Source organism: Cetorhinus maximus, chromosome 13, assembly GCF_964194155.1.
Source record: "Cetorhinus maximus chromosome 13, sCetMax3.hap1.1, whole genome shotgun sequence".
Taxonomy (NCBI): Eukaryota; Metazoa; Chordata; class Chondrichthyes; order Lamniformes; family Cetorhinidae; genus Cetorhinus; species Cetorhinus maximus.
The window spans coordinates 32781072-32793108 of record NC_135891.1 but is presented as its reverse complement, the minus strand read 5'-3'; the positions used below and the strand labels follow the sequence as shown (position 1 = coordinate 32793108).

The 12037-nt window shown below is 41.9% G+C and overlaps 1 protein-coding gene across 8 annotated transcripts in view; it reads left to right on the top strand.

Moving 5' to 3' along the window:
• Positions 1-12037, top strand: part of znf512b (zinc finger protein 512B) — a 160375-nt gene that overhangs the window by 17784 nt on the left and 130554 nt on the right. Inside the window, exon 3 of one of the 8 annotated variants that reach the window (XM_078555220.1) lies at positions 2246-2400. The exons of the other annotated variants lie outside the window; for them this stretch is intronic. Within the exon in view, the coding sequence (XP_078411346.1) occupies positions 2316-2400 (85 nt within the window). The 5' untranslated portion in view covers positions 2246-2315. The remainder of the gene's footprint in view (positions 1-2245; positions 2401-12037) is intronic. 8 annotated transcript variants of the gene reach the window in all.

Sequence of the window (12037 nt, the reverse complement as noted above, 5' to 3'; positions counted from 1 at the left end):
GTACTTAATAATTGGAATTTATTGTCTCAGAAAGGGAATTGAATATATTGTAGAGTCATATAGCACACAAGGAGGCTATTTGGTCCATTGTATCTGTGCCTGCTCTTTGATAGAGCTATCCACTTGTCCCACTCTCCTTGCTCTTTCCCCATAGCCTCATAAAGTTTTTCCCTTCAAGTATTTATCCAATTCCCTTTTGAAAGTTCGATTAAATCTGCTGCCACCCCTTCAGGCAGTGCATTGCAAATCCTAACCACTTGTTGTGTAAAAATATATTCCTCAAGTCGCCTCTGGTTCTTTTGCCAATCACCATAAATCGATGTCCTCTAGTTGCTGACCCTTCTGCCACTGGAAACAGCTTTTCCTTGCTTACTCTATCAAAGCAAGTAATGATTTTGAGCATCTCTAACAAATCTCCTCTTAACCTTCTCTGCTGTAAGGAGACCATTCCCACCTCCTCCAATCTCACCACATAATTAAAGTCCCTCAACCTGGTACCATTCTAGTAAATCTCTTCTGCACCCTTGCCAAGGCCTTGACATCCATCCTGATCTGTTGCACCCAGAATTGAGCACTGCACTCTATGGTTTCTGGTTAGGCCTCAACTGAAGATTCAGCATAACATTCTTGCTTTTTTACTCTGTACCTCTATTAATAAAGTCAAGGATCCCATATGCTTTTTTAACAGCCTTCTCAACTTGTGTTGCCACCTTCAAGTATTTATGTATATATACCCTTAGGCCCTGCACCCCCTTTAAAATTGTATAATTTATTTTATGTTGCCTTTCCTCTTGCTATCAAAATGTAACAAACTTGCACATTAAATTTTATCTGCCATCTGTCTGCCTGTCCTATAACCTCCTGAATTCTATTCCTACCCTCCCCATTGTTTACTACGTTTCAGAGTTTTTAATGTAATCTGAAAAATTTGATAAGGAGCCCAGTATACCCAAGTCCAGGTCTTTAATATATCAAAATGAACAATGGTCTTAATGCCTATTCCTGAGGAACACCGCTGTACACTTCCCTCCAGGCATAAACACACCTCTTCACCACTACTCTCTGCTTTCAGTCCCTTAGCTAATTTTATATCCAAGCTATAGGTTCCTTTAATCCTATGAGCTTCAATTTGCTAACATGTCCATTTAGTAGTACTTTGTCAAACAAATTTTGAAAATCCATATACATAACATCAATCATACTACCCTTATCAACTCTCTCCGATACTCCATTAAAGAACTCAATCAAATTTGTCAAACACAATTTAACAAGTCCATCCTGACTTTCATTTATTACTCCATATTTTTCCAAATGCCAATAATTTTCTCTTGGGATTATTGTCTCTATATCTCTCTGCATCAATGTTACTTGAAGAGGAAATAAGTGTTCTGGGACAAATTGGATTGTTCTGTCAAAAAGCTGTCATAGGCGTAGTGGGTTGAATGTCGTTTTTCTGTGCTAGAAGATTCTATGGGAGTAAAAATGGATAGCAGCAAAATTGGATGTGGGAATCATGATGCACAGTTCAGAGTGACGCAGGAAACTTGTAAACTTCATGCTGCTCTCTCATCTACATGATTTTGGTGTGCAGTCCAGTGCTGAATACACTGCTGAGTGGCTACGTGCATCAGCAGGAGATCCCATGTTTATGTGAGGCTAGTACCACTTAAAGCTAACCTGCTCTACTTTGAACCAGGTATATTCTGGCTGTAACAGGGTATAAACTGCTTGAGGAAGAAGGAAAGACCCAGAGGAAGGAACAGAAATGGCACTCCAAGGTTCTCGAATACTGAACTGGAGGTTGACAAGATGAGAGAGAGAGAGATCTCTTCCCTCAGGGCGCAGGAAGCCACCAAGACCAGTACTAAGAAAGTAGTGAGAGCAGATGGCCCTGGCAGCCAATGTCACCAGTTCAAACCTGAGGACCTGGATGCAGAGCTGCAAGAAATTCCATGACCTCACACAATTGGTCAAGAATCAGTAAATGCATCCCTCCATGCCATATCCTAAAACTAGCCTCACACACTGTTCCATTCACTGCACTCCCTTCACTTGCCTACCAACGATCTATACCAGCATGACTCAAGCCTCATATTCATAATCTTTATCTCACCCTCACACATTTAGCACAGCTAGAAGCTGCACACACATCCCACAGCTTTCACACACTGCCAGCTATTCAACTGTGGCAGGCACATCACCCAAACATGGTAGCACACTGACTGACAATTTCCCTCTTTTGCAGGGTGGTCCATAATAGCGGCAGCAGCAGCTAACCAGTGAGGAGCTGGCATGGCTGCATACTCACACCTCTCATGGAAGAGAAAGTGCTGGGAATAGTCGGAGTGACCATCATTGAGGCTATGGCCAACAGTGTTGCTGAAGCCATTGACGATGATGGTATGTTCCTGCATAATGCACCTTGTCAAATCTCATTTCACCCTCATCCCACAATCTGTTACAATGTACAAGCTTCAGATGGTATAACCATGCAGTTAATGCTTTCCACCCACCCCACATCCATCACCCTAACCCTGCCCTTGTGCCTTTATGCTTTTAGATATTCAAGGACTGCTAGCCAGCCATTGGTGTGGAAGGTTGAAGGCCAAGAGGAAGAAGGGACTGAGGAGTTAGAAACACCATCACTCAATCTGAAAATCACAGCCAGCAGCTCAGATACTGTCACAGTATGTAGTTTAGAGGATAGCATAGAGGTGGGATCTGCATGTGATGAATCATGGGATAGAGGTGGGCTGCAGCCAGGGCAGAGGGGAAGGATAGGGTAGGTGCCAGTTCCCTGGAGAGTGAAGTTGTACATGAGTTGAGAGAAGACTCAGTTGACTTTGCCAGGACAATATATAGGAAAAGGCTGATGGACATATACATGGAAATGCTTGGTGCAATTGCAGACCTGGCAGAGCCTGATGTTGCTGTCAAGGAGCATGGAGGCATCTGGCACAGGGATTCATAGAGAGCTTGTAGCCCATTTTTTTCAATGCAGAAGTGGTGGCCAATCCATGAGAACATTTGTAGACTCAATTGCGATGCAGTGTCTGATAACCAATGTCTCAACTTCCATGTCAGTACAAGCAGAAGCCTCTCAATATCTGAGTGTTGCAGTGGAAGTTCAGTCTGAAGTCATGAAGTTCCATCTTGCCATGCAAGCCCAGCTTAGTACCTCAGAACAGGGTCAAACTGCTGCCACCTGACAGCAGATACCAGTGCTTAAAGGGGCTTGCAGAGTCTCACTGCAGTCCAGCAGCCTGTGCTACAGCAGGTTACTAGGATTGCTGAGGCAGCACCTTGGGGGAGTGGCAGCGCCTCTGTGCACAGATCTGCTGTCCTCTCTCAGGATGACAGCATTCGGGATCCCAACACTGCCACTCTATTAGTGCTCTTGGTATTGCTCATCATCCAGCCCAGACTGCTATCATCTACGCTAGGGTGATGCAGTCTGAAGCCAGGCCTTCAAGGCCAAGAAATGCTTGAAGGCCATCTGCAGTCTACCCCATTGAAAGTCAGCAATCTTCCATTAAGCATACTGCACTGGGATAGCACTGTGAAGGAACATTGGACCAGGCAAAGGCATCTGCAAATCAAGCACTAAGGGCGATTAGTTGACTAGTGTATGCAGTATTGGATGTGTTGGTGGATGAAGTTGTTATGGAATGGTTGCTTTGTGATAGATTTAATTTCAGAATTGTGGTCAAGTAAACGCTGTGGTAGTCTGACACAGAGGGATGGAAGGTGGAAAAATGTTGAACATGGGGATCTTAAGTTTAATTCAGGGGAACTGGAGTTTAATGAAAAGCTCAGAGACAGCTGTCCACATTGTGGATGCAGCCTGTTCCAGCCTGGAAGGATCCACCAGTGAAAAAACTCAGGGCCATTGACAGTGTGCTGAGGCTGCAGGTCTGGTCCCAAGAGCTGGCACAGTTCTGTGACCACCTCCTTAAGGAATCTCACCCACCAAGCACAATACTCCCGACTTAGGTGCAAGTAGAATAAGTGCACCCTGATGACCCTAGATGGGTAAGGTCCCCTGCTGAGTGCTGCCCTCCTCCTAACTCTGTGAGTAGTTTGTCTTTTTTGATACCCTGCTTCATGTCCCTCTGTTGCTGCACCCCAAGGGGGAACAGCAACTAAAGCCCCCATGATTGGGAGCAAGTGATGAATTCAGAGGCCTTTTAGTAGCAACCTGAGCCTTTCAACATCCAGCATCACTCCCTGCAAAACTTTACCAATTTTTCACAACTCCTTTCAAAAACACAGCAAGAGACAGTAAAAAGTAATAAGCAACCAACCTACAAGTTGGATGCTGCTACATTTGATTAGTACTGGCAGGGGGTCCTTCATGCTCCTGAACAAATGTTGAGGTGTGCAGGTTTAAGAGAGGACATTAACTGGAGTGGCAAGGCTGAAAATAACAGATTTGGCATTAGATCAGCATTATATGCTGACCGACTTCAGGATCTTCCTACTAATCACTCTGCCACCGCACAGACGTAACTCTCGTGTTAACACCCTCAACATTCAGCACGGGCAATGCCGGAAGTGGTCAAGAATGTAATTTTTCTCCTAAACGAGTATCCATTGCGCAGGAACAACAAGTGTTACTGAGCAAATTTTGTGGCCTATCATTCTATGAAAAGAGGTTAACCATGTTTTTCAACATTGCTACTGGAAGACAATGGTAACACAATTCCTGAAATTGTATAGAGGTTGGAGATTTTGAAGCCTGTCACCTGGTGGAAATGGCATGATAACACCCTGAAAAAGGTGTGGAAAACTTATCACATGGTTTCACTATGACTGCCACTATTTTATCTGGGCAGCTGTTGAATATGGCACACAACTAATTTTAGATAATTAAAATGGGATCCTGTGACATCAATAGTACCTCCAGGTTCCACAAAGCCAGCCTGAGCCATTGCTGCTCTGGCTTTCTCACCTCCTCTGTGGGCCAAACATTCTACTTTAATTGATTTTAATTTGCTCTACTGTTGATGACTGTACTTCCAGCCTAAGCTCTGGAACTCCCTCAACAAACCTCTTCACCTCTTTACTTCTCTTTCCTAAAACCTAACTGTTTGATCAAGCTTTTGGCCATCTGCTCTAATATCACCTGATGTGACTCAGTATCAAATTTTGCTTGATAACGCTCCTGTAAAGCGTCTAGGGACGTTTTATTCCATTAAAGGCGATATACAAATACATGTTGTTTAGATTGCCAAGATTTCACAAACATAAATATATTATATGCTCTACCATATCCTGCTGTTTTCATTGAAATATTGAGTTTTCTGACTATATGATAATGTATACTCATAACATTGATTCTCTACTAATAATTGTGCAAGAATGCAGTATTTTGAATAATTGTGGCAAGATATATTTCTTTAGAAATCAGAAATAGCAATTTATCTAATTTAAATGCATCAGCAATAATGATTCTAAGCCACTTGTTGAGCAGTTAACGAGGCACTTAATGAGCTAAAGTCTCTAAAACATTGTTAATGTATCTGTGCAGTGAACATTTTTTGTGTTTAATGGCTTAACTGAAAGTATGAGAATGTTGATGCATGCACAACACCCGGCATACAGTTGACCCTATACTGGCAGTACCTCTGATCTATGTAATTAAATCCAGCCTCGATTGGCATTGTTGTTTTCAAGAATACTCTTGCTGTCCATAAAATGGGATTTATTACCAGCTCTTACTTACACATTCACCACCTCCTGGAACAGGTGAGTCATTGGGCCAAATCTTCTGGTCTCTGGATCTTTGGAGACTGGATGTATCACTGAGATGCACATTGGGACCCTCTGGAAGTCCTGACGTGCGGACCTATGAGCGAAATGCCTGGGAAGTTTCAGCTTCAGATGGGCAATTCCCCTGATCTGCGAATATCTCCAACTCTAACTCAGAGTCACAGTATGTAGGTTATGTGGTCAACCATTTAGAAGTTTCAAAAAGGCATTTTCCCAGTTGAAGACAGTTACCAAATGTTTGCTTCAAGCAGCCCCACAGGATGCTTCTGTTTGAGATGAAAGCCTTGAACCATTGATCTGTCCCCATCAATTTAAAGTGGCTTGTTAGATAGGTCCCCATCCAAGAACAAAAGTGGTAATTAATCTACACATATCCTCAATTATGCTGCATCATGGCTTTGTCTTGAGATGTGAACATCAGCCAGTCTGGGATGCATATGTTGCCTGCCAGTAACAGTTAGTAGTAACCAATTTTGATCTTCTGTCTGCTGTGACCAGCAAGAACAAAACCAGTGGATAACCCACCATGGATCAGAGTTAGTTCCTCTTTGCTTACCTGGGTAGTTACCCAGGAAATGTTAGACAGAAAAATCCTAGTCTAACTCTTGGGTAATTACAGAACTGACCACCCAATAACTGAACCTGACCCCTCAACTACCCCCGATCTGACAACGCTTGACCCGACTACACGCCTACCCCTCTGACCCAGCTGACTACTTGCCCTGAGACCCAACTGCGACCTCACCCACCCCACCCATTTACGTTACATACCTACACTCTACCACCATTCACTAATGTTCATCCACTCACCCATTCACTAATGTTCAAATTGGATGTTTAAACTTACCGTACGGCCACTGATGCCATAAAAAGGGGACCTGTCCTGTCTTCCTCTGATTGTATTCTGCTTCAACGGAGCGCTCCGAGGGACACTGTGCTCCGTACTTTTGGAAAAGCTGGGCTCAGAAGGTCGCGGAAGAAATATGGAGCAGCGTTGAGTTGAGCGAATTTTTGAGGGGAGTGCCAACCCGATGATGATTGCTGCTCCTCGAAAGATCCTGGCCATTACCTTTAACTGTGAGGAAGAAATGAGAGCAGGCCACTCAAAAGGAATAATGTGGCAATGTGCAACAAAATGAAACATTTTGATCCATGGTGGATTATTCATTGGTTTTGTTCTTACTGGTCACAGCACACACAAGAATAAAATTGGCTACTACTAACTGTTGCTGGCAGGCAACATGCGCATCCCAGTCTGGCTGATGTACACATTTCAAGACAAAGCCATGATGCAGCATAATTGAGGATACGTGTAGATTAATTACCACTTTTGTTCTTGGATGGGGACCTATCTAACAAGCCACTTTAAAGTGATGGGAACAGATTAATGGTTCAGGGCTTTCATCTCAAATAGAAGCATCCTGTGGGGCTGCTTGCAGCAAATATTTGGCAGCTGTTTTCAACTGGGAAAATGCCTTTTTGAATAATCTGAATGGTTGACTACATAATCTAGTTATGGATGAAATAACTTTGAATGTCCATTTGTTTTGGGATATTTTCAAAGGAAATTGGAGCTACATGTTTGGAAGCATTACACAATTATAGCAGTTAGTCTAGATCCTTTAAGACAGTGATGGGCAACAAGGCTAGTGAATGGGCTGCATGAGTGGCCCTCCTTCATCTCAATTGGCTGCAAGATTGAAATTGGGCATGTGCACTAACCATGACTCCATGAATAAGGTTAAATACATTTAATACACACTGAATATTTCATAATGAGTTAAAGAAAATGCTTAACAATTCACATATTAATAGAACTGTCAACAACTTCAAATGGTAAAAACAAAATAAATATTTACGCTTCCCTTACATCATACTCAGTGTGACTTCTAGTTGGATCGGTCCTCCACAAGCTTTCTTAGATTAGGACTCGGGTGTGCAGACACTTTGGAATTCAGCACTGAGGTTTCCATCTGTTAGTCTGTTGTGCTTCTTGCACGTGATTTGTCTCTTCTATCATTCTGCCCTCATCACTGATTTTCCTCTTTTTGGCTACTATTTCTTCCTCTGTACTTTTTGATTTTGCACTTGATTCTCCTTCTTTATCACGCCATTCAACACAAAGCAATCCATTATATAATTAGGGGCAAATTAAACTACCAGCAGCACAACCTCCCACGTCCACCGGTGTCGTAATCAAGATGGTCTCCTGGGATAGGGTAATTTTGCTAACTGCACTTGCATATCTAGAATTTGGGGACATGCGGATTTAACCATAGCAGCGCTTTGATTGCTACATGGCTCCCACAGTCAATGTTGTGTGCAATCAGCACGCATCTCACTTCATGTGGCTTTGCTTTGCGTATCACTTTAGTAATACTGGCAGGAAAAAAACTACGTGGACAGAATCTTACAACCCTGCGCATGGGCAACAGTCAACAAAATGTCTCGTGGGCCACATTCAGAACCCTGATGGGCTGCATGCAGCCCACGGGCCATAAGTTGTTCACCACTGCAATAAGGTGATGAGGCAAGTAGATCATTATTTAAGTAGGAAATCACACTTCAAGGCCCTGTTTAATTTTGATTGGCATGTCAGAGAGAACATCTTTGACAGTCCAAGGAGTTCAGTAAAGTGTATAATTACTGTTTATACCATGTAATGTACATTTACCTGTTTAATGTTTAGTAAATTTGTCTGATGGCTTACAATCTCAGTCACTGTAATTGAACATATATTCTACTGTGAAGATAAGGGACCCATGTGCCAGCAAGTGATATATTCCAGGAAGTCGGTGATAAAAGTTCTGTTAAGTCCTTGGATCGCACCAAATTTGTAGGTAAGACAAGGGCACTGATGCTGAATCCAAAAAAATATTTAGCATAAAAAATCCAAATGTGTAATACAGGGTACAAAATTCTACAATACAGAAAATGTTAATACTTCAGGTTGAGATGCCTGAAAGTTTGGTTGCAGTATTGATAATTAGCTAGGAACAGGAAAGTAGTAATATTTTTACCTAAGACCATTACCTTGAAATTTTCATGCAGACAATCCATGAATTACAACAATATCATGAAGGTTGACATGAGACTCTACAAATTTCCAACAGAAGCTGTCAAAGCAGCTCAACATTCAGTGCATAAAATTCTAGCACACTACAGTACTAAACAATGTTTTACTGGTGCATTTGCAAGTTCAAAGCACGAAACAGCAGCCATCTCCTGTGTTTTCTTCAGTCATAATCATTTCAACCTTCAAATTCACAGGACTGCTTATGTCTTGAATTTCAATTTCTTTCTTCTGCAACAACGTAATATATAATCATGACATGATAAAAGCAGGTCAGCCTGTTTAGTAAATGTTGGCAGGGCAGTTAGTAATATGCTGCTTCTATAAAATCATTTACAATGCTGTTAACATGTTAATGAATTATATAATACCAGTTTAACTGATGGGCTTAGTGGCATAGGTCAATTTATGCATAGGTGTCCGTTATCCTACTGTCCCACCTTCCACATCTTCTTGCTCTGACTACTGATCTAAAACGTTTGTAGGAGCAATTTCAACCTTCGTTTTTTATCTACTCATCTACAGGATGTGGATGTTGCTAGCAAGACCAGCATTTATTCATCATCCCTAATTGTCCTTGCAACAATGGTGGTAAGCTGCCTTCTTCAACGCTGAAGCTTATGTGTGAAGGCACTCCTGTAATGCTGTTAGTGAGGAAGTTCCAGGATTTTGACTCAGCGATGATGAAGGAATAAGTCAAAATGGTGTGTGACTTGGGAGGGAACTTTGTGTGATGAGTGTCCCATGCGCCTGCTACTCTTGTCCTTCTAGGTGATCAAGATCAAGGGATTGGGAGGTCCTGATAGGAAGCCTTTGTGACTTGCTATAGCGCATCCTGTACACTTTGTAGCCATATTGCAATGGTGGTGGAGGCAGTGAATGTTTAAGCTGGTGGTTGAAGAACCAATCAAGCGGGCTGCTTTGGATGGTGTTGTGCTTCTTGAGTGTTGTCAGAACTGTACTCAAGGAAAGCAGAGAGTATTCCATCACCCTGGTGACCCCCAAGATGTTAATGGTGGGGGAGTTAAAGATGGTAGTGCCAAAGGGAGGTGATTAGGTTGTCTGTTGTTGGAGATGGTTGTTGCCTGGCACTTGTGTGGTGTGAATTTTATTTGCCATTATCAGCCCAAGCTTGGATATTGTCCAGGTCTCGCTGCCTCCAGTCATGGACTGCTTCATTATCTGAGGATTTGTGAATGGAACTGAACACTGTGCAATCATCAGTGAACATCCCCACTTCTGACCTTATCATAGAGGGAAGGTCATTGATGCAGTAACTGAAGATGGTTGGGCCTAGAACACTATCCTGAGGCACATCTGCATTGATGGGACTGAGATGATTGGCTTCCAACAAACATAGCCATTTTCCTTTTTGCTACATATGACTTTCTGTAAGATATGACTCCAAGTGGAGACTGATGGTTTATAGTACTGATCTGCTTCAGTTTTCTATATCTATAGGTAAGGTTTGCTTAATATAATACTTTTCCTCTTTAAATAAAGTATTCATTATTGCATTTTGTTGTTTGCTGAATAGTAATGAATGTCAAATGCCAGAGAAGTTCCGTGCAACTAAATGCATACCAAACATTTGTTCACAGCACAAGAACCAAAGATCAACATTTTTATGTTGAGGCCCTGACACCAGGATTGTAGAGTACAAGTTGTTCTAATCTAGAAAGCTAGACTGTGAATGATAGAACTGGAGCCAATCTTAACATGCACTCATAAGCTTTTATTTACCAAGATATAGATTACAAACATGCACCGCTTGGCCTAACAACCACAGTGTCAGTCTGTTTTCTATTTATAGCAGCTCAAGTGAATCCCCAGTTAATGCCCACCACCTGCATACAATTAAACACAATTACTATACAATTAACAGATTCCCTTCTCTCTGTTAAAATAAAAATTAGACTTTATATGTACAACTAAAATGTCAAAACAAATTAAATCAGGCTTCTATATTCTGTACAAAGCATACATTGCAAGACACACCTCCTGTAGGACTCCTAACAATTTCTTCATGTGTACATTTCTTTTTGCAAAACAATCTGACAGTTGATGACTTTCATCCGCCCATTTAATTTTAGAGATTTTCTTTCTCCCAGCATTTGTTTCAAGCCAGCAAGGTCAATCTGTAACCTTTTCTCATTCACACTTTTTGTAGAGAGTACACAAACCTACAATAAATGATTGTCAACATAACATTCAATGGGTATACTATCTTTAGTATGCCCATTGTACAGAATCTCACTTAAAATATTGACAAATCGAGCCCCATATCCACTGCCTCCCTAAGAGCCAATGTGTTGACAGACTACGTTTAACAACCTTTTGCTTGGGAAACTAAGAAAATAAAAAAGGACATTTTCCATTTTCATGCTCCAGAAATATTTTGAAACTGGCTGCACTAGAATATTAGTAAATGAAACATCACTAAAAATGAATAATTCATGTTTATTAGCACTTAAATCAGTCTCTAGTTTAGGGTGAAATACAAGCAAAATACTGCAGATGCTGGAGATCTGAAATAAAAACAAAGTGCTGGAAAAACCCAGCAGGTCCTGCAGCATCTGTGGAGAGAGAAACAAAAATTAATGTTTCAAGTCCAATATGACTCTCTGTTTCTCTCACCAAAGATGCTGCCAGTCTAATTTAGGATGTTTAATTGTAGTACTGTTTTTTCATTCGTTCATAGGATTTGGACGTTGCTGGCTAGGCCAGCATTTATTGCCCACCCCTAATTGCCCTTGAGAAGGTGGTGTTGAGCTGCATCTTGAACTGCTGCAATCTATATGGTGTAGGTACACCCAAAGTGCTCTTAAGGAGGGAGTTCCAGGCTTTTGACCCAGCCACAATTAAGGAACTGCAATATAGTTTCAGGTCTGGATGATGAGTAGCTTGGAACTTCCAGGTGGTAGTGTTCCCATGTGTCTGCTGCCCTTGTCCTTCTTGATGGTAGTTGTCGTGGGTTAGGAAGATGCTGTCTAAGGAGGCTTGGTGAGTTCCTGCGGTGCATCTTGTAGATGGTACACACTGTTGCTACAGTTAATTGATGGTGGAATGTTTGTGGATGGAGTGCCAATCAGTGGGCTGCTTTGTCCTGAATAGTGTCGAGCTTCTTGAGTGTTGTTGGAGCTGCACTCATCCAGGCAAATGGAGAGAATTCAATCACACTCCTGACTTCTG